The sequence below is a fragment of the Cibotium barometz genome, chromosome 27 (assembly GCF_041138505.1).
Source record: "Cibotium barometz isolate CiBa-2024 chromosome 27, ASM4113850v1, whole genome shotgun sequence".
NCBI classification, from domain to species: domain Eukaryota; kingdom Viridiplantae; phylum Streptophyta; class Polypodiopsida; order Cyatheales; family Cibotiaceae; genus Cibotium; species Cibotium barometz.
In genome coordinates, this window is record NC_141072.1 from 11,093,840 (window position 1) to 11,117,900 (window position 24,061).

Here is a 24,061-nt window from a genome sequence, read left to right on the forward strand (position 1 = left end):
TCAGTACAGCAGATCCAGTAGACGGGTACTGCTGGTACAGGTCTATGCAGCCCTGCAGGCAGGTACAGATGCAGGTACAACAGGCGGGTGCTGCCCTGCAGACAAGTACAGCTGCAAGTACAATAGAGGCAGCAGGTTCAGTTGGCAGGTACAATAGGGCAGCCGGTTCAGTTTGCAGGTACAATAGGGCAGCCAGTTCAGTTTGCAAGTGCTGTAGGTACCATAGGGGCAGCCGGCGTGTACCAAGGAGGAGGAAGAGAACCAGGCGATCAAAGCAAGAGGGCAGCCAGCAGGCAATGGAGAGAAGAGAACCCACCAACCACACACGTGGGAAATTACTAAAGATGTTCCATTCAAAGCCTTTTTTCAACGGTTATAAAACCTTAAAATCAATTTAATACTTTGGGCACCCTCAAAAGCAAATGTCCAGCCCCTTTTTAAAATGGGTGTGAACACATTACCTTATAAATATTAAGGTTTACCATTGTCACGTGCATCCCGCACTTGGATGCCACGTAGACATTTCTGTACAGAAGGTGCAGGACCTGGGATGGTGAACTGGTCCCATGTGAGCCCAGTCCGGGACGAGTCAGCCAGGGATCCATCTCAGTCGTCCGAGGTCAGGTGTGCATTGTCCTGCACATGAGTCCAAGGTCAAGTGTGCACTGTCCTGCACATGAAACAGTGCCAGTCCGCGCTGTGAGTCTCCCTCTGGAATGATGTCAGATGTTCTGTGTATCTAGTTTGCAACCGGATGCCAGACTTCTGTGGGCATGTAGGTTTGCATATAGAGATGGGGCCAGCCCATAGGGCTACCCCAGTGCGAAGATTTGCACCCTTAGTGTGGGCATGGAGGAGATGTAGAACCACCCCCAAGGGGCCAGGAGGGCCCAGGCTGTGCCCACCAGCTATGGCATGGGCTGGAAGGGCTGTCGGCCAGCCCTAGTGCTTCTGGACAGGCAGCCGACAGGGCTAAAAACCCTACCCAGCAGGTCGGCCAGGTGTAGGGGGGCAGTCCCACACCCATGCACAGGGCTGCCCAGCAGCCTGGCACTGTCCCAGCAGGCATGCGCAGAGTGGCCAGCAGCTTGCATAATGTGAAAGCATTTTATTGCTAAAGACCTAGTCGTGAGGCTTTTATAAAGCTGGCCGACTGGATGATAAGGGGAGTATAAATACTCCAGCCAAGAAACAATGAAGGCATCTCATAATTCACCAAGTGCTCAAGCAAACAAGGGCCAGGACAGCCAAGAAGTTGCTAACGCAAAGGGGTGAAGGACTGAAGGTCAAGGGCAGGATATTCCAGCCAAGAAAAGGTCAAGTTTTCTGTATTTGTTTTCAGATTTACATCATTCTAATAAAGCAAATACACCATCCGTGGTGGGGGCCCTACAGAGGGTAATTGGGACCCAATACTGTGTCCTCTCCATCTCCCCCTTCTCTCTCTATTTTTCTGCACATCTCCTTTCAGTTTGTGCGTTAATTCCGTCGCGAAAAGAGTGCTGATTTCTGAGTTTTGAAGTACCGATCCTTCTCCGAAGCTTCCGCATATTACAGTGGTATCAGAGCTCACTTCAAGGACAAAGATTCAGCAAAGAAAACCAGAAAATTTTTTCGCTCGTGTGGTTTGTTTTTAGACGCCGGTGGACTACCCCTTTCGGAGTGACTCCTGTCCCTCGAAGGACGGTTGGTTTTTAGCCTCCGGAAGTCTCCCACACAGATAGTGGATGGTCAGATTGCATTCCGGAAAGGAATTGCATTTTCCCGCTATGGCGAGTTTCGGCGACGAGAGAGAACCAGAACCATGGGACCAGAGTGCACCAGGCAGCCCAGCTAGGGCACCCGGCTTGAGTGTCACAGACATGTTCCAGCAGATGATGCGAGCAATCGCAGACCAGACAACCAAGTTGGATGAGCAGAAGGCGCGGATTTTGGCTCTGGAGGAGCGTTTTCGCTCTCCAGCGTCGCGTTTTCCATCTCCTCCTCCCTCTCCTTCCGTATCCCAGATATCGGATCCTCATCACAGGGACCCTCTCGCGGGGTCACAGCCGCAGCCAAGCTCCTTGCTTGAGATGCAGATGCGTGCATTGGAGATTCGACAACGAGAAGACGACGCCATGCGACGAGTGGAACACGAGCGTTACCTCAGAGCTTTGGACGCCAGATTGACACCGGCGGCGCCCTCGAATCATTTTCCCGAGAAAATGAATTTCAGTAAGTATAATGGTAAACTCGATCCCACTACTCTTTATTCATGGTTACATCAATTTGAAGCTTAGCCGCAGTTAGGAAAACAGATACTAACAAAGTGATCTTAGCTAGTTGGTACTTGGAAGGTGAGGCCATTCCTTGGTGGACTCAGTGGGCTCATGCCCACACCAAAGCAGGTATGGCAGCTTATGTGTGGGACGAGTTCGTCCGCGACCTTAAGCAACGGTTTCTACCGCCCCACTACCTTGAGCGACTCGAAGACGAGTTCAGGGGAGCGCGTCAGAATGCGCAACCAGTCCTTCAGTTTGCCAATAAAATTTCGACCTTGTGTCTACAATTAGGCTTATCTGATTCGGACAAGAAAGGGCAATTTTTGTATGGCCTAGACACGCAAATCCAATGGGAGGTGCGTATGTTTAGGCCAGCCACCTTTGAGGACGCACTCTCGCTTGCGCAGAGTGCAGAAATGAAACACAATGGTGGCAAGCCCAAGACTTCCCAGCCGGCTTCTCCCAAGGCTAACGCCTCGGGGGGCAAAAGCCAGAACCAGACAGGGTCTTCCCCAGGACAGAGCCCGGGAGCCTCTGGCTCCAAGAACTCGAACAATGCGTCTAAGTTTACTCCAGACCAGAAAGCGGAGGCAGGCAAGACAGGTGGTAAGTTGAGTGCTGAGGAGCTTTCTCAGTACAAGAAGGAGGGTAGATGTTTCTTTTGTCACACAAAAGGACATACTTCTTGGGATTGTCCGAAGAAGCCTCCAAAGGCCGCCGCCGCCTCCACAGCTTCCGTGGTGAGCACGGCTCCCACACAGACCCCAGCGGCTATCCCTAGTTCTTCAACCCCCGGTGCTTCAGTTGGAGCAATTATTAGCCGGGAGCTCGAAGATAAGCAGAAGGGCGCCCATGACCAGGAGTATGAGCGCAACGAATTGCTCACGTCCTTTGGCTACATAGGTGGCCAGAGAGTCGTCTTGTTTGACAGCGGCAACACGGAGGATGTGGTCACAGAACAGGCCGCTAGGCGTGCCCAGTTCGAGCTGATTCCAGTGGACAAACAGGTTGAGGGTTTTAGCACAGGTATGACAACGAGCGTCAAGTATGAAGCTCTAGGTGCTAAGTTAGTGATTCAGGGCATAGAGTTTGTGCGTGACTTTATGGTTGCCCCTCTTGTAGGAGGGGCAGACATAATTTTGGGTATCCAGTGGTTTCACAAGTTTCTTCCTGATGTCAAGTGGGACAAGCACACGTTCCAGATCGATCGGAATGTGTCAAACACCCCGGTGACCATTAAGTGTGAGCCAGGTATTCCAAACTCTCCGCTCATAAGCGAGCAGTCAGGAAAGGCGCACAATGTGCGATGATTTACATCCAGACAGCCCAGACGGTGGCCAGTGCTTCCGAGAAGTACTCGGTTCTCCATGAAAAGTTCCAGAAGATTTTTCTTCGGGACAGTCTCTGTAACTTGGTTGAACACAATGCTAATCAATACACTTAAATACACTAAGATTTGAAGGACACTTGCTCAAATACAAGAAGTAAATTGCTGAATTGACAAGAGGCACACAATGAGCCGGAACGGCCGACCCCTCCCTTGAGTAAATTGTATTACTATTGGAGAAATTCAATACATAGCTTCACGGGCATCCATTGCCAAATCCTCCATGCCAATGCATATGAAATTCAGCATTTAGAAAACAATGGTATGTCGATGTAGATCACCAAGGAGCTGCCTTGATGCCCGGCCCGACTTCAGTGCCCATATTCTCTACCATTGGCTCTATGTTCTACCAAGCAAGGTAGCAACATCTTCAAGAGCACATAGGACAAGAGAAATACTACACAGGGCGGCTAAACAAGGAGTCCTGCCCTTCTACTGAGTAAGTAATGACAACACATTGTCCAATTAGCTTACCAGTCTTCATAGAAGTTGTTGCAAGCGGAAGCCTTCGCGTTGGAAGCTTTAGAAGTGTTGATATCTTCGATTTGCCGCAATCCTTCGCGACAAAAGTCTTCAAGAGGATGAAGGGAACCTTGGGAAAGCTTCCCCTATGGTTCAACTTGAGAAAGGAAGGCTGAAATTAGGGTTTTCAGCAAAAAGACCAGAAATTACAGCAAAAATGAGAGCTGTTTTGCTGAATTTCAGTCATTGGGAGTGAGTAGGAGAGTGATTAGCACTTGGAAACACTCTTGGAAGCTTGGAAAACACCCTAGCAAGTTGGGTATGGCTATGGAAAGCTTGGAAATGGAGAGAAATGGTGGAAAAACAGAGTTTTCAGCCTCCAAAAATCCTCATGAAGAGAAAACACGAATTTCTCTTAATAAGTAAGTGAATTGGGGTCCAATCAGGTGAAGGGACATGGGGAGATGCCCATTTATGAGTAAAAAGGGAGGATCAGGTCCTGGACATTGAGTCTTGTCCGCCTCGGGACTTCAGTGAGTGTGAACTTGGAAGCGGTCATAATTTATAAGTGACTTTTGGGCGCCCAAACTTTAATGAAATGGGAACGCACTCACTTATAAATATTGGCTAAGTCCTAAGGGCTATTTGAGCCTAGATTGGGTAATACTTACCACCTGTTCACATGCCACACAACCATGTCAGCAGACAGTTTCACACGCACGGTTCACGGGCGGGCGTCCCCTAGCCCGGAACTACACATAGGTCATGCAGGCATGAAAACAGCATGCAATTTCATTTGCAGGCAAGCACATAAAGATGCTATGCAATGCAGCATTGGCATGAGCAATTCCCGTTCATGAAACCATATAAGACCAGGCGTTTCCAGGCAAGTATATGCGATACCAGACCCAGTGGAAAGCCAATCCTCCAGGCGTTTCCGGGCATGTACACAAAGGCACAAGTCCCAGCGGAAAGCCAAGTCCTCCAGGCGTTTCCGGGCATGTACACAAAGGCACAAGTCCCAGCGGAAAGCCAAGTCCTCCAGATATTCCGGGCATGATAACATCAAGTCCCAGCGGAATATCATATCCAACTATACAGCATGACACGTGTCAATCACCTGCATAGGCATATTCCATAAGCCATGGACACCAATCCAATATGTACATAGTGTGAAAGCAAGAGTGAACCATTTGGGTGGCCAAATGGTGACATTCCCCCCCGCTTCTAAACAGTTGTCCGCAACTGAAATGCATCCAAATATGTCTGAAGCACATGCGGGCAATCTTTGAAGAACTCTTCATCTACCCATTTAGCATCAATGGGAAGATAGTTCTTAAACTTCACAAGGTAACGCCTCACAACTTTGCCTGCAGCAAGCTTGCGTTCCTTGTGATACACAATCTGCTCTGGCTGCAAGATCTCTTCAAGCTCATCCACTTCTGGTGGATCCTCAATGACCATTTCACTGGGCTCCGGCCCTACATACTTGCGAAGGAGACTCACATGAAAAGCATTGTGTATGTGCCAATGACTAGGTAATGCCAATCTGAAAGCCACTTCATTGATCTTCTCGATCACTCGAAAAGGTCCATAGTACCTGGTTGCAAGCTTAGGATATGCACCCTCTTTGCCAGGCCTCTTTGCAAGTCTTGCTTTCTCAAATTTCAGCAATACCCAATCATTCTCTTTAACATCCAATTGCCTTCTATGCTTGTCGGCAGCCTTTTTATGCTTGTCTTGTGACCTTGCAATGGCTGTCCGCACTTGAGCAAAAGCAATATCCAAGTCTCTTACATACTCATCAGCTGCAAATATCTCATCCTTTGTGCGAAGGATGGGTGGCAAAACCACCTTACCATAAACAATCTCAAACGGGGCCTTTCCCGTAGATGCATGCACCGTGTTGTTGTATGCAAATTCCACAAGCGGTAAGTACTTCTCCCAAGAAGACTTCTGATCCGCCACATAACATTTCAAGAGATCCAACACGGCTGAATTTGCAGCCTCACTTTGCCCATCCGTTTGAGGGTGATAAGCTGATGAGAAGTCCAATTTGGTGTCCATATTATCAAATAATGCCCGCCAAAAGAGACTTGTAGTCCTGGGATCTCTATCCCCCACAATGGACTTCGGCATTCCATGATGTTTGAACACTTGTGCAAGATATATTTTAACCATATGCTCAGCTTTGATGGTCTTTTTGACCGGCAAGAAATGAGCTTGCTTGCTAAACCTGTCCACAATTGTCCAAATTGCATCATTACCCTGTTGGGTACGTGGCAAGTCCATAATGAAATCCATTGTAATACTTTCCCATGGCTGCGTGGGAATAGGCAATGGCTGAAGCAAACCTGGTGCCTTTTGCCTGTCAAATTTGACCTTTTGACAGGTGATACATGCACGTACATGTGCCTCTATGTCCTTCCGCATACCTGGCCAAAAGAAATACCGCTCAATCATGTGCGTAGTAGGCATTATGCCTCTATGACCAGCATATGGAGGAGCATGGCACTCATCCAAAACCTTTTGCCTCATGTCAGACACTACACATAGGCAATTATCTTTCATGAGATAACCCTCTTTGATCACATATGAGGCATGTGCATGACCAGCCATCAAATCAGCCCAAATAGTGGCAAAATCAGCATCCGTATGATACAAATCACGCATGGTAGACAAGTCCCCATGAGAGGCAACCGAGATAGCTGCTACATACGGCTTTCGTGACAATGCATCGGCCACTACATTCTTCTTTCCCGGGGTGTGCAAGATCTGAAAATGAAACATAGAGAGGAAATTGGCCATCCTCATATGCTTCTCTGACAATTTAGTTTGAGTAAGAAAATATCTCAAACTCTGGTGATCTGTCTTCACAGTGAAATCAGCCCCAAGAAGGTAATGTTTCCATATAGTAAGTGCATGAATTACAGCCAAGAGCTCTTTCTCATAAATGCCAAGAGATAGCTCTGCATCATGCAATCTACGACTCTCATAAGCCACGGCATGTCCCTCTTGATTAAGGACAGCCCCTATGCAATTTCCAGATGCATCACATTCCACACAAAAAGGCTTTTGCAAATCCGGAACGATCAACACTGGACCATGAGTAGTTGCATCTTTCAATGCGAGGAATGCATCTCTCTCTACATTAGTCCATTTGAACACGGCCTTCTTCTTTGTCAAATCATGCAAAGGAGAAGCAATCCATGCAAAGTGCCGAATGAACCTGCGGTAGTAAGAGCATAATCCAAGAAAACTGCGGATCTCATGCACTGAACTCAATTCGGGCCAATTCCGAATTGCATCAATCTTTGCAGGATCCATCCGCACTCCATCTTTGGACACAATATGCCCAAGATAATGTATCTCTGACAAGAAGAACTCACTCTTCTTTGCATTTATGAAGAGTTTATGCTTATGGAGCTCTTCAAAAACAATAGCCAAATGAGCTTTATGCTCTTCTTCGGTCTTCGAGAAGACTAGTATGTCATCAAAGAAGACACCTGTAAATTTCCTGTACCCACGGAATATGCGATCCATCATTCTATTGAATGTAGTGCTTTACCCAATCCCACTTCATTGTTATCTCATTCAATGCATTGGGAGGCAAGAATTGAGCATAGAACCTCTCCTTGAACTCTTCCCATGATCTAACAGGATTCGGTGAGAGCTTCTCCGTGAGCCACCAATGGGCAGCAGTGCCTTTCATGAACATGCTTACATGCCGGATCATGGATTTCTGAGTGAAATCCTCATCACTGAAAGCAATATCAAACTGGGCAATAAAAGCAAGTGCCTTTGATGCATCATACTCTCCATGATATGTGTCAAACTTCACAGATTTGTCTCCGGCTTTGAAGTCACGAGACTTTGATGCATGTGTGTGCATCTCAACATGTTTTCCCCCATGTTTGTCCATTGGGACAACTCCTGTGACTGGCATCATTTTTGGACCAAAAGGTGATGCATAAGGCATAGATACATGTGCCCTGTAAGCATGAGGCATGGCTGGCCCCTCAACATGCATTGATACATTTTCAGCCATAGCTTCTCCCTCACGAGCACACTCGAAGGCATGAGTGGCATGAGAGATACGCGGAATACCTGCACCAACAGAAAATTGCAGCCCATAATGCATGTGTTGTGCATGTACATTTTCAGCCGGCAATGGCATTTGACATACATTTTGACCACTGCCATAAACATTGTATCCTTCACGGGCTACATGAGATATTCCTGCATGGCGTGAAGTCACTGATTGTTCCTCTCCCATAGCATGGAGATTCATCCTCTTAGACATAACTTCTTGTTCAGGCACTTGTGGGGATTCCAAGACATGTGGGATGGTTGCCTTTTCTGCATAGGCATCCTCGGTACGAGCCAAGTATGCACGTGCTGCATCCCTTGGTTGCATGTGCAACTCTTGAGCAATCATTGCCATTGCATGATCCATATAAGATTCAGCTTTCTTGGTCTTCAAACGGTCATGTACCAATGGATCCTCGCGGCGATAGAGATTCAATTCTTCTTGTTGTGCTTGGAGAAGAGCCTGCATACGAGTAAGTTCAGTCCTCAAGACTATCGACTCTTCTTCTTGCATCTTCTCTTTGCCACGAGATGGCTGTCCCACATATTCATGTTCCCTATTGTGCACCACATGAGTTTGCTCATCCTGTAAAGCATTGGAGGCATGCATTTCATTGTCCCTGCCTCTTGTATTAGCATCTCCAACATTCATTGTATGGCTGTCCATAATGTTCTAAGTGTAGAGATAGCTAGTGTTCACGGTGATCGTCTCTCACGATAGAAGTGAAAGAGAACCGTACGCTCTGATACCAATGTAACTTGGTTGAACACAATGCTAATCAATACACTTAAATACACTAAGATTTGAAGGACACTTGCTCAAATACAAGAAGTAAATTGCTGAATTGACAAGAGGCACACAATGAGCCGGAACGGCCGACCCCTCCCTTGAGTAAATTGTATTACTATTGGAGAAATTCAATACATAGCTTCACGGGCATCCATTGCCAAATCCTCCATGCCAATGCATATGAAATTCAGCATTTAGAAAACAATGGTATGTCGATGTAGATCACCAAGGAGCTGCCTTGATGCCCGGCCCGACTTCAGTGCCCATATTCTCTACCATTGGCTCTATGTTCTACCAAGCAAGGTAGCAACATCTTCAAGAGCACATAGGACAAGAGAAATACTACACAGGGCGGCTAAACAAGGAGTCCTGCCCTTCTACTGAGTAAGTAATGACAACACATTGTCCAATTAGCTTACCAGTCTTCATAGAAGTTGTTGCAAGCGGAAGCCTTCGCGTTGGAAGCTTTAGAAGTGTTGATATCTTCGATTTGCCGCAATCCTTCGCGACAAAAGTCTTCAAGAGGATGAAGGGAACCTTGGGAAAGCTTCCCCTATGGTTCAACTTGAGAAAGGAAGGCTGAAATTAGGGTTTTCAGCAAAAAGACCAGAAATTACAGCAAAAATGAGAGCTGTTTTGCTGAATTTCAGTCATTGGGAGTGAGTAGGAGAGTGATTAGCACTTGGAAACACTCTTGGAAGCTTGGAAAACACCCTAGCAAGTTGGGTATGGCTATGGAGAGCTTGGAAATGGAGAGAAATGGTGGAAAAACAGAGTTTTCAGCCTCCAAAAATCCTCATGAAGAGAAAACACGAATTTCTCTTAATAAGTAAGTGAATTGGGGTCCAATCAGGTGAAGGGACATGGGGAGATGCCCATTTATGAGTAAAAAGGGAGGATCAGGTCCTGGACATTGAGTCTTGTCCGCCTCGGGACTTCAGTGAGTGTGAACTTGGAAGCGGTCATAATTTATAAGTGACTTTTGGGCGCCCAAACTTTAATGAAATGGGAACGCACTCACTTATAAATATTGGCTAAGTCCTAAGGGCTATTTGAGCCTAGATTGGGTAATACTTACCACCTGTTCACATGCCACACAACCATGTCAGCAGACAGTTTCACACGCACGGTTCACGGGCGGGCGTCCCCTAGCCCGGAACTACACATAGGTCATGCAGGCATGAAAACAGCATGCAATTTCATTTGCAGGCAAGCACATAAAGATGCTATGCAATGCAGCATTGGCATGAGCAATTCCCGTTCATGAAACCATATAAGACCAGGCGTTTCCAGGCAAGTATATGCGATACCAGACCCAGTGGAAAGCCAATCCTCCAGGCGTTTCCGGGCATGTACACAAAGGCACAAGTCCCAGCGGAAAGCCAAGTCCTCCAGGCGTTTCCGGGCATGTACACAAAGGCACAAGTCCCAGCGGAAAGCCAAGTCCTCCAGATATTCCGGGCATGATAACATCAAGTCCCAGCGGAATATCATATCCAACTATACAGCATGACACGTGTCAATCACCTGCATAGGCATATTCCATAAGCCATGGACACCAATCCAATATGTACATAGTGTGAAAGCAAGAGTGAACCATTTGGGTGGCCAAATGGTGACAGTCTCCCTCCCCAGCTCCCCCCGTCCAGACCGGAGGATCACAAGATTGACCTCCTCCCAGGCTCGGAACCCCCAAGCAAGTTTCCGTATCGCCTTTCTAAGGCAATGGAATCGGAGTTGGACCACCAACTCCAAGAATTGTTGCAAGCTGGCTTCATCCGCCCCAGCGTGTCGCCATTTGCAGCACCGATCTTGTTTGTCAAGAAGAAAGATGGATCTTCTCGGTTGTGTGTTGATTATCGTGCACTCAACAAGCTGACTATCAAGAGCAGATTCCCGATGCCTCGAATTGACTATATTCTCGAGAGGCTGAATGGAGCTAAGGTGTTCTCCAAACTGGATTTAAAGAGTGGGTACCACCAGGTACGGATTGTAGAGGGGGACATCCCCAAGACAGCCTTCCGTACAGAACGGGCCCACTATGAATTTGTGGTTATGCCATTTGGATTGACGAACGCCCCAGCTACATTTAACCGCATGATGATGCGTATTTTCCGGGAGTTGATTGGAGAGTGTGTGTTCATATTTCTGGACGACATACTCATATTTTCAGCTACAGTTGAGCAGCATGACATTGATGTGGAGAAAGTCCTTAAGTTGCTGGAAAGCAACGAGCTCTATGTCGATGAAAAGAAGTCAGAATTTTATCTGTTCCAAGTACATTACTTGGGATATATAATTAGTGCTGAAGGCATTCGACTTGATCCGGCTAAAGTGGCCGAGATTGTTAACTGGGAAGTACCTCAGACCGCTTATGACATTAGATCATTTGTGGGTATATGCCAGGCATATTCCACCCACATTGACAAGTTTTCTGATCTCTCGGCAGACCTCACCGATCTGCTAAAGGAAGTGAAAACAAGAAGGCAAAAGATTCGAATGACTCCACGAGCGTTGGAGGCATTCCAGAACCTCAAGGTGGCTTTATCAGAAGCGCCTTGTTTAGCCCTTGCCTCGTGGGACGAACCATTTCAAGTGATCACCGATGCGAGTAACATCGCAATTGGAGGTGTATTGCAACAAAATGGTCATCTGGTAGCTTACATGTCTCGTAAGTTACTGCCCGCCGAAAAGAACTACTCGGTCTATGATCGTGAACTCCTAGCAGTTATACAGGCCTTGAAACATTGGAAACATTTCCTATATGGCCGTGACTTTGAGGTTCGCACTGACCATCAGGCATTGCGCTGGATTCAGACGATGCCAAGTGCACAATGGAGTGATCGACAACACCGCTGGAGTCAGATATTCCAACAGTTCGGTGGTATGATTGAGTACCTTCCAGGAAAGGCCAATCCAGTGGCCGATGCTTTGAGCAAGAAGGGACAAGTATCTGCGATTCAGACCACTAGACTTGACCTTGATGGTACAAGACTAGAAGACATGAAGCACACGTACGCGGATTCCGAGGAATTCGGTACACAGTGGGAACAGGCATTGGATGCCACAGGACCATGCCATTTTCTGATACGCGATGGTTGGCTTTTCTACAAAGGCCGACTATGTGTCATGAAATCATTCCGGGCAGCTCTTCTCCATGATGCCCATGACGCCATTACAGGTGGTCATAGGGGCATGAATTCAACTCTGGAGAAATTAGAACGGCAATACTATTGGCCAAAGATGAGGCGTGATGTGTTTACATATGTACAACGCTGTGACATTTGTCAAAAGGTGAAAGCTCCTCGTGGAAAGAAGATAGGGTTGTTACAGCCTTTGCCAATTCCTGAGGGTCCTTTCCAGGACATTTCGATGGACTTTGTCACAAATCTGCCTCCCAGTCCGAGTAAGCGTAATACGCAGTGTTTAACTATTGTTGATAGGTTCAGCAAATTTGTTATGCTTATTCCTTGCAGGGCCAATGTGACCGCCGAGGATGTTGCCCAACTATTCATTCGGCATTGGTACCCGATTGGCCGGATTCCTAGAACCATAGTGTCAGACCGAGATGCCAAGTTTACCAGTCATTTTTGGAGGGCATTGTTTGATAATTTTGGTAGTAAGTTGAATTTTTCCAGTGCATTCCACCCACAGACAGATGGCCAGACAGAGATATACAACCAGTTGGCCTTTGATGTGTTGAAGTGTTATGTCCACGATCAGCAAGGTAAGTGGGAATCGTTTTTGCCTTTAGTTCAAGCTGTTTTGAATGACTCTTTTTCTTCAGCTATTGGCAGGACTCCATATGAGGCAGCGTTTGGAAGGCCTTTCCAGTCGTTGTTAACCAGCACTTCGTCTTCAGTACCGGAGGCGAACAGAGTAACGGAGTCTTACCAGGAGATCCTAGAGTCCGTTAAAGACAGATTGGCTAAAGCGCAAGAGGCCTACACTCGACAGGCCAATAAAGACCGAAGGGACATGAAGTTTTCGGAAGGGGATTGGGTGTATCTTCGGATTATGAAGCAAAGATTGAAGCAGGTGGGCAAGCGATGCCCAAAGTTGTCTTTCAGGAGCTTCGGACCATTTCCCATCCAGAAAAAGATTAATGAGGTGTCTATGCAGTTAAAGCTACCTCCGAGTTGGACTATGCACGATGTATTTCATGTCAGTTGGTTAAAGCCATATGCAGGTCCACCCCCTTCAGAGGTCAAAGACGAAGCGGAACCAGACATTATTGATGAAGCAGAAGTAATGGTTCCAGAACAGATCCTTCTGCACCGTTTCAAGCATGGCTCAGGCCGAAGACTACGACAGTTCCTCACGAAGTTTCAAGACCGAGGAACTCATGAACTCGACAAAGAATTTTTCGAAGACTATCCGGCATTATTGACGGATTATTTGGAGGCTATGCAGCTTCCGTCAAGTTAAGCAGAAGGGGATGTCACGTGCATCCCGCACTTGGATGCCACATTTCTATACAGAAGGTGCAGGACCTGGGATGGTGAACTGGTCCCATGTGAGCCCAGTCCGGGACGAGTCAGCCAGGGATCCATCTCAGTCGTCCGAGGTCAGGTGTGCATTGTCCTGCACATGAGTCCAAGGTCAGGTGTGCACTGTCCTGCACATGAAACAGTGCCAGTCCGCGCTGTGAGTCTCCCTCTGGAATGATGTCAGATGTTCTGTGTATCTAGTTTGCAACCGGATGCCAGACTTCTGTGGGCATGTAGGTTTGCATATAGAGATGGGGCCAGCCCATAGGGCTACCCCAGTGCGAAGATTTGCACCCTTAGTGTGGGCATGGAGGAGATGTAGAACCACCCCCAAGGGGCCAGGAGGGCCCAGGCTGTGCCCACCAGCTATGGCATGGGCTGGAAGGGCTGTCGGCCAGCCCTAGTGCTTCTGGACAGGCAGCCGACAGGGCTAAAAACCCTACCCAGCAGGTCGGCCAGGTGTAGGGGGGCAGTCCCACACCCATGCACAGGGCTGCCCAGCAGCCTGGCACTGTCCCAGCAGGCATGCGCAGAGTGGCCAGCAGCTTGCATAATGTGAAAGCATTTTATTGCTAAAGACCTAGTCGTGAGGCTTTTATAAAGCTGGCCGACTGGATGATAAGGGGAGTATAAATACTCCAGCCAAGAAACAATGAAGGCATCTCATAATTCACCAAGTGCTCAAGCAAACAAGGGCCAGGACAGCCAAGAAGTTGCTAACGCAAAGGGGTAAAGGACTGAAGGTCAAGGGCAGGATATTCCAGCCAAGAAAAGGTCAAGTTTTCTGTATTTGTTTTCAGATTTACATCATTCTAATAAAGCAAATACACCATCCGTGGTGGGGGCCCTACAGAGGGTAATTGGAACCCAATACTGTGTCCTCTCCATCTCCCCCTTCTCTCTCTATTTTTTTGCACATCTCCTTTCAGTTTGTGCGTTAATTCCGTCGCGAAAAGAGTGCTGATTTCTGAGTTTTGAAGTACCGATCCTTCTCCGAAGCTTCCGCATATTACAACCATAGTTTATGGATTTTACCTTTTAAAAGGGCCAAAATGAAAATACTTACCACCTGTTCACACACCACACCGTCGAGTCAGCAAACAGCACTCCACGATACACTTGGGGCATCCCCGTCCAGTGTACTAGCACGGCATAACAGGCAGACACACGCAAACAAGTCATGCAAAAACAAATTTATACATGCAGGCATAAATGCATGTGCACATATAATGGTCGAAATCTCCCTTTCATGAAACTTGTACAAGAAGTTCCTGTCGGGCACAAGACCGGCGTGACAGAAATATAAAGATATGTCCTAGTCTTCCTATGGAGTGACAATCCCATAGGTAAGACGCCATCCTGGCCATACACGGGTGGCACCCACAGGCTCCCATCCATACAACACGAAGCAGGTCACACACGGGTGGCACGAAATTGGTTCCCGTCCATGTGACGCAGCACTGATCACACGGGTGGCACTAATCTGACTCCCGTCCATGTGACACCAAAAGACTGGCCCTTTCACATGGGACACTGGCCTGGCCCCATGTGAACATGGCACAAATCTGGCCACTCTATTGAGTGACAGTCCCATAGAAGTGGCTCCATAAATGGAGATGGACCAAATGGTGACATCCCCCGGGCTTCTAAACAGTTGTCCTCAACTGAAAAGCCTCAAGATATGCCTACAAAAGCTGAGGGTAGTCAACAAAATAATCCTCATCTACCCACTTTGCATCAATTGGCAAATAATTTTTAAATTTCACAAGGTATCTCCTGGAAAGCTTCCCATGTGGTAACTTTCTCTCCTTGTGAAATACAATCTGCTCTGGCTAAAGGATCTCCTCAAGCTCATCAACTTCTGGCGGATCTTCTGTGACAGGCTCCTCTGGATCTGGCCCCACATACTTCCGCAAAAGACTCACATGAAAAGCATTGTGAATCTTCGAATGGCTGGGTAAAGCAAGCCTGAAGGACACTTCATTGATCTTGTCAACCACTTTGAAGGGTCCATAATATCGAGTAGAAATCTTTGGATATGATCCCTCTCGTCCTGGCCTCTTCCGAAGCCTAGCTTTCTCAAATTTCAGCAATACCCAATCACCTTCCTTGACTTGCATGTCCCTTCTATGCTTGTCAGCAATCCTTTTATACTTGTCTTGTGACCTTGCAATGGTTGTCCGCACCTGAGCAAAGGCTACATCCAAGTCACGCACATACTCATCAGCTACAAAAATCTCATCTTTTGTACGAAGGATGGGTGGCAAGACCACTCTGCCATAAATAATCTCAAGCGGGGCCTTTCCTGTGGAGGCATGAACTTTGTTGTTGTAAGCAAACTCTACAAGTGGAAGATACTTCTCCCACGCAGTCTTTTGCTCTACCACATAACACTACAACAAATCCAACATGGCTAAATTTGCACCTTCACTTTGGCCATCCGTTTGGGGGTGATAAGCTAATGAAAACTCTGATGATCTGTCTTGACTACAAATTCAGCCCCAAGAAGATAATGTTTCCATATCTTTAACGCATGAATAACAGCCAAGAGCTCTTTTTCATAGATGTCCATATGAAGCTCAGCATCATGCAATTGACGGCTCTCATATGTAACTCCATGACCTTCTTGATTTAGGACAGCCCCTATACAATTCCCACATGCATCACATTCCACCGTAAATGGCTTTTGCATGTCGGAAACAATCAAGACACGTCCACATATGTTAGCATTCTTGAGTTGCAAAAAGGCATCTTGTTACTTTGAGGTCCATTTAAAAGTGGCTTTCTTCTTCATGAGATCATGTAAAGGCGTGGCAATCATAGCAAACTGCCTTATGAATCGCCTGTAATATGAACATAACTGCAGAAAGCTACGTACCTCATGTACATTTTGCAACTCTGGCTAATTTCAAATGGTTTCAATCTTGGCAGGATCCATTCTTACACCATCCTTGGACACAATGTGGCCCAAATAGTGTATCTCTGAAAGAAAGAACTCACTTTTCTTGGCATTAATGAAGAGTTTATGCTTCCGCAACTCTTCAAACACTATAGCCAAATGAATCCTATGCTCTTGCTCATTCTTGGAGAAAACCAAGATGTCATCAAAGAATACACCTGTGAATTTTCAATGGGGTCAGAATATCCTGTCCATCATACGATTGAATGTGGCTGGGACATTGGTGAGACCAAAAGGCATCACCAAAAACTCATACAATCCAAAAGCTGTCTTGAATGCAGTTTTGTGGACATCCTCTGGCACCACTCGTATCTGGTGATAACCACTCTTCAAATCAATACAGCTGAAACAAGCCGAGCCATCAAGCTTATCCAAAATGTCATCAATGCGCGGAATTGGAAATCTATTCTTGATGGTGAGCTTATTTAGAGCTCTATAATCCACACATGTGGAATGACCCATCTTTCTTTTGTACCAGAAGCACCGGAGAGCAAAAAGGTGAGGAGCGTGGCTGAACCAAACCTTTCTCCAAGAGCTCATTAACCTGCTTCATAATCTCTTCTTGTTGTGCGAGACTCACACGATATGCAGGTTTGTTAGGTGGAGAACTACCTGGCACAAGATTTATGCGATGATCCTTGGGCCTTTGAGGAGGTAGTTCACCTGGCAATGCATCAGCAAAATAATCTTTGTATACATGAAGAAAATTCAGCCTATCCTGAGTCAAAACATCCACATTTTCATGACTTGGTTCAATGTTGTCACGAACAAAAACCAAGTACGCAGAAAGACTCTTTTTCATTGCTTTATTAGTCTGGATGTGAGATACAATTGGGATAGAATCCCCTTCCTTGTCAGCATCAATAACATGCATAAAGGAAATTTTGTTTGTCTTGTACTCTTTGCGGGGCACAAGCCTATGATGCCATGGCTTGCCAAGCAATACATCACATCCATTAAGTGGGGCAACCAAGAAATACTCATGATCAAGATATCCCTGAATATGTATGCGCAACTTCCCAATAAGTGAGGTAACATGTGTTAGAAGTCATCTCCTGTCTATATTTATACACCAGGGCCTCTGTTGTGGGTGTGCCCGCCCTTTATAAGGTGTTTTATCATTTTTCCTCACTCCCCGTATTTTTCCCTATTTTTTCCCATTTTTTCCAGTGGTGGGGAGGGATGCCAGAGGTAGCAGGAGCACTTCAGGGCTGGCCGACTGTCCCGTCTGCAGTCCTGTGGCTGGCCGAATACCCACACATCATTCGTGGGCTTCTGGACTGCTGGCCGACTGGATGTATGCAGTCGTGGAGCTTTTTGTTGCAGGCCGACTGCTCATACAGTCGTGGAGCCCCTTTAGTGCTGGCCGACTGCTCTCATAGGGGCATATAAATAGGCCCCATGCCCCCACCACTTCCTCATTCAGTTTTCTGCGGGATCTTGTGTATAGAGAAGAGTTTACACACCTATCTCTCTATGTTTCTTGTGCTGTCTATTTTCTGCATTCTACTTGCTCTTGTCTACCCAAGTTTGGTTATCATTTCAGCAGCATATTCTGACATGGTATCAGAGCCCTAGGCTCGAGATAGATCTTGGGAGTTTTTCTGAGCAAGAGGGGGAGCGTTAGGTTGCTGATTGGTGGACTGTTTTGGACTGTATGGGAAGAGAAGGTGCAAGAGAAAGGCGGGCCAAAGGGGCTGGACAGCCACTTGTAGGTTTTACAAATTTTTTTTTCCCACTCCCCACCCTTTCAGGTTACTTCCCCGCGATGGCAGATTTACTAGAGATGGCTGAGAAATACGTGAAGATTCCGACTCTCCCCACGTTCCCAGTGGATCGTCAGTTGGACGGGTCCAATTACGGCATCTGGAAGGTCACGATGGAGTCGGTGCTGGAGTCATATGACCTTGCTGATTTTATCATCATTGGAGTTCCACGGCCGGAAGCAGAGGAAGGGGAGTTACTGTCGACGAGGAAGGACCGCGAGGCACAGGCACACATGTGGGATCGTGTCAACGCCAGGGTCCGGTTATTTATTTTCCTCAACTGCACACCACAAGTGATCAATCATGTGAAGCACATGACGCTTGGCGAGAGGCATATGGGAGCACTTGGCTTCTTTGTATAACACGGTATCACCCATGAAACGGATCTCCTTGGAAGTGCAGATGCGGGTTATGAACCCTGCAAAGTCTTCGACGATGCGGGAACACAATAACAAGCTGCAGGCCCTTCAGCAGGAAGTCCTACAAGCTGGGAAAGAGATATCATCTGAAGACATGGCCATCACTTTGCTGTCCCACTTGCCTGCTCAGTATTCTGCTTTCTATTCCTCGTTGATTACGAGTGGCAGGCTCAGCACCATTACCTGGGAGGAGCTTGTGCCAATGGTCTTGGACCAGGAGGAACGTTTTACGAACCCTCCTCACAGCGGAGGTTCGGAGGCCTTAACTGGCCAACGGTCGAAAGGCCAGAATAACAATAAGGGCAAAGGAAAGGCTTCACCGGAGAAGTTTTCTGAGAAGAAGCCTGATTCAGAACGAGAGAAACTGAAGGCCGAAAGATCTTGTAATGATTGTGGCGAGAAAGGCCACTACTGGAGGAAGTGTTCTAAGCGGACAGGGAAGAGTGCTGATTCATCAGCCTCAGCTGCGAAGACTCCGGCATTTGTGCACTTAGAGATGGTGGACTCCGATGCTTCATCATCTTCCAGCGAGGAGGCAGCTGGCTTCACCGCGAAGGATACCCGGGAATGGATTCTCGACGGTGGTGCTTCCAGGCACATGACTCCATCCCGTGACTTCTTTCTAGATCTGAAACAGCAATCAGGTCGCATCTTTATTGGCGACAACTCCACTATTCCGATACATAGTGAGGGCCGGATGGAGATTATTCCCAACGGCAAGGGGAGCAAGCATGCTTCCCGTGTTCTTTATGTCCCTGCTCTAGGTTTTCATCTTCTGTCAGTGCATAAAGTATGCAAGACTGGCTTTCGGGTGGAATTTGAGGAGCATTCAGTTGCTCTAAGGGACCGTGAGACAGGCAAAGTTGTTTGGGAAGGCGGTGTGGAGAATGGTATCTACAAGCTCTCTGCACTCTCCTCATTGACAGGTTCTCACGTCGGAGATTTGTGGCACTTTCGTTTTGGCCACTTAAATGTGGATGCATTGAGGCGAGCTTTCCGAGACCAGATAGTGGTTGGCTTGCCACATGTTGGTAGTAGGCAAGGGCGCTGCAGTTCTTGCATACGTGGTAAGCAGCACAGGGAATCCTTTCCGAAGCAGGCTTCCAGGCGGGCTTCGAAACCACTGGAGTTGATTCACACTGACTTGTGTGGACCTCAGCAGACACCATCTTTGGGAGGATCTCTTTACTTTATGCTGCTTGTTGATGATTGTACCAGATTCACGTGGGTCTACTTTCTTTCCCAGAAGGACCAAGCTTTTGCTCGAATCAAGGATTGGCACGTGATGGTGGAGAAAGAGTCTGGATTTCAGGTCAAGACTCTCAGGGCTGATAAAGGAGGTGAATTCTCCTCGACTGTATTTCTCAGATTTTGTGCAGATCATGGCATAAAAAGAGAACTGGCCAATACTGGATCGCCTTCGGAGAATGGAGTTGTCGAACGTAAGAACAAGACTGTGGTGGAGATGGCGAGGACCATGCTGAAGCATCGTGATCTTCCTCGTCCACTTTGGTGAGAGACTGTGGCAACGGCTGTCCATACCCTCAACCGATCTCCGACGACTTCAGTACCCCATATGACTCCATTTGAGGCATACTTTGGCAGGAAACCTGATGTCTCGCACTTCCGTGTCTTTGGGAGTGACGCGTATGTACATATTCCGAAGAAGCAGAGAGGGAAGCTTGACTCCACGTCAAGCAAGCTTGTATTTGTGGGGTATAACTCTCTTTCCAAGGGATACAGGTTGTATGATCCAGACAGGAACAAGATTGTTGTCAACCGGGATGTGGTCTTTGACAAGCATGTTCCAATATCCACTGTCAAGGAGCCGCCACTTCTTGGAGATCCAGAGGAGTCTGATGATGATTCCCAGACCATCATTTCAGTTAATCAACCTCAGTCAACACCAGTGTGTGGAAACATAGGGCTCGTCGTAATTTAGAAGTGAGTTTTGGCCGTCCAAAACTTAATGAAGTGCTCAATGTGTACACACTCACTTATAAATTAATGCTAATTCCTAAGACTACGTTTATAACCAATACTTACCACCTGTCACATGCCACATAACCATATCAACAGATAGTTTCACATGCACGGTTCACGGGCAGGGATCCCCTTACCCAGGGGCCAGGACTACACATAACCATATCAACAGATAGTTTCACATGCACGGTTCACGGGCAAGCATCCCCTTACCCAGGACTACACATTGGTCAGGCAAGCATGAAAACACTCACAATAGCCAAACTTAGCCTAAACCCCAAGGCTGAGCTACATCTCTGAGCAAGTCCAAAGTCCCTCACACCTTCAGAAACAGAAAAGAACAATGGCAAAACAAAGCCTTTACCTTTCACATGCAGCATCCAACTAGCCAGAGCAAATGAAAGCAGCATCCTTAATGTCGAAGGTGACAACTGCACTCCTAGCATGCATCCTCCAATCTTGATCTAGTAAGATCATAGTATGACTATGCAAACATTAAGCAACCATCGCTCACATGCCAAAAGAGAAAAGGTAAGCTAACATGGATAGAATTTCTGGAAAAGATTAATCCATTCAGTTTGGTAGACCGCTTAGGGGGTACCAAAAATGGTTCTTCTCCCCAAAGCAAGTCTCTCTCTCTCTCTCTCTCTCTCTCTCTCTCTCTCACACACACACACACACACACACACCTGAGTACCCTCGTTTTTTCCACAAGGGGTAGCAAAAAAGTTTTCTTCAAGGATAGCCGTACTCACACGCCCCAGGACCACATGAGGGTACCAAAGTCAAACTTCTCACCACAGAAGAAGATAACGATACTCGTTAAAATGCACATGAGCACATCTGCATGAGTAGAAGTAAGTAAAGGCAGAATCCACGTACCTCAGCTGCTTCGAGCAAATGCCCTTCCTCTCTGTACAGTATCCCACAGTGAGTGAAGGCGCAGGCATTCTTGGGATCCAGTGTCAAGGCATCGGCAAAGCTTTCGAAGGCCTGTCTAGCAAACCCTTGCATTTGGAGGCAGATGCCTTTCCCAACATGAGCTTCCACACTTCGGGGCTCTACCTCTAGTACGCTCTCGTAAAGAGTGAGGGCATCGGCGAACTTCTTGCGCGATCGCAGAATTTCCGCATAGGAGAGGCCATCCTTTACACCTATCCGGTAAGGCGCCGCTGCTCGAGTGGTGCTTGCCGGAGAAAAGCTGCCGTTGACAATTAGCGCCGGAGAGCTCCGGCGCTTCAACCTCTGATTATCTCCGGTGCTCTCCCTCTCCCTCAACCCCTGAGACTGACCTAACTGCGACTCTGGCCATGCCATCACAGGCCCCTCGCTGCTGCCCTTCATTGCAAAATTCCACTCGCCGGCAGGCCTCCCTGATGGTTCGGAAGGGGTTCCCCCCTCCCCCCGCCTCGCACTTAACTCACGTGGTCGATGCTAACCTACCAAAATAGTTATTTCATAGTAAAATGGTGCTGTAAAGCACTTACGTGTTTGTGTCTATGCATAGAACACAAACACAACATGCACATCCACCTAGAATACACATATACATAGCATATGCATGCACAATTATGAAAGCAAGATACACATATACATAGCATATGCATGCACAATTATGAAAGCAAGATATTTATCAAATATAAGTATGAACTCAACATACACACGCTCTCTTTATCTCTCACAAAAACATGAACTTGTCAACAACATTTTTCTAACAAAAATAATGATAAAGAGCATCTTCTTCAAACTAAGCTCATGATGAGATCTTTGCCTTATAAACAAACAAAAGAGCTAAATAGTCAATGTTCTTAACTCAATCTAATTGCCAATAGCATAATGTCACTTTTGAGAGCACTCCATTTTGGGCAATACATACATACTTCAAGGCTAAACAAATAAAAAATAAAAAATCAATAGTCCAAAAAATAAAAGAGGTAAATAGTCAATGGCTTAAGCCATAAAAGTATCAATCTAACTACGAGAAGCATAATCTAGTTTGCATTTTCAAGAGCACTCAACTAAGGGCAATGCATCACATCCAACAATATAAGATGGTGATGCATCTCCATCACATTCGGCAAGTAATGTAGACATCTTTTTCTTTCTTTTAAAAAACTTTTTTTGGACCTACACACAAACACATAAGTATTAATAAAAAGACATAACAGAAACATTAAGGAACAAACATGATGATTAACCTTGCCACCCATAAATAAAAGAAGACTTTGTTAAAGGTGCAGCAAAAGCATTATATAAAACGTATAACAAAACCCAAAACTTGTGTGTGAACTATGTCAAATACAATCATATGGAATCAAGTACCCCTCAAAAGAGGTAACACACGTCTCGTAGTCATTAACAGTCCCAAAAACGAACTCCTTTCTAAATAAGTAGACACCATACTCAACCTCAAGAGAAACGACCCCATATAGTTAAATGGCTTCATCAATGACTTTCACCATAAATGTATCAACCAATGGTAAAATCCTAAAATAAAATAGAAAACGATGAACATATATAACAAAACGTATAAACATTCAAATAATCACATGATTTATATATAGTTTGCCTACCCATCTTTATGGCCCCATCGATATCTGTGTGAGGTAAAGGTGCGCACCAAAGTGGGGGCTTTGTAGAAAACCAAGTTATATAATGCATGTTTCGAAAGCAATTTTAGCTTTGAATAAATAGAAAAAGTAAATACAAAAATATTAACTTAGAAAAAGTTATACCCCCCCGATCGTACCTGCCCACCATCGTTGCCCCCTATTCACCTTCGCCCCGCCATCGTTGCCTCCCTCCCTTTGTTATCGTCGCCCCCTGCCTTTCGCTCTACTTTGCCATCCCTTGTTCCCCCCTGCGCCGCCCCTCATCCTCTGCCTTTGCCCTCCCCCCTGTCGCCTTTGGTGCCTTCCCCTCTGGCTAGCCACCATCGACTTGATAGATTCTATGTGGATAAGTGGGCTTGCAGTCTCGCAGGGGCATGATTAATATCTTGGCAGGCACTACCTTCTCCGATCATGCTCCGGTTATTTTGTCCTTCGAGGACCCCTAGAGACAGGATGAGCACTAGGATTTTGGATAGCCTCATATATGACTCCAAGATATGCAGCAGGATAGAGCAGATATGGGAGGGGCCGGATTTTCTCTCATGTTCTATCGTCGCAAGCACCTTGGATACAGGACTTTGTGAGATTAGCAGGTTACTACAAGAGGCAACAATAGCAGATTGGCAGGAGAGGAGTCAGGGTCTTGCTTCTCTCTAGCAACTTCGAGAGAGTTCCAAAGATAGCCTATAGATCGAGAGTCAACTAGCTGCCACTTGTACAGAGCTCAGATCCATAGAGGAGAGGTGGGTGGAGTACCGATACCATGCCAGAGCTTCCTTCTGGACCTAGGCAAGAGATAGGGTCACTAGGGATTTCTTTGAGATTATCGGCCCCCACAAGTGC

At 46.6% G+C, this 24,061-nt stretch overlaps 1 protein-coding gene across 4 annotated transcripts in view; it reads right to left on the reverse strand.

The window, feature by feature from the left end:
* The window catches only part of LOC147623078 (putative UDP-N-acetylglucosamine--peptide N-acetylglucosaminyltransferase SPINDLY), a 60,240-nt gene extending 38,107 nt beyond the window's left edge, over positions 1-22,133 (reverse strand). The window contains exon 1 of one of the 4 annotated variants that reach the window (XR_015269326.1): positions 21,489-22,129. Coding sequence is in view for 1 of the 4 variants with exons in the window: in XM_086821127.1 (XP_086677253.1) it covers positions 21,489-21,950 (462 nt within the window). In the remaining 3 variants the exon portion in view is untranslated. Of the gene's footprint in view, positions 1-20,970; positions 21,043-21,488 lie in introns of those variants that run through there. The other 3 variants (XM_086821127.1, XM_086821128.1, XM_086821130.1) reach the window with 3 other exon arrangements.
* Positions 22,134-24,061: the final 1,928 nt, after the last annotated feature.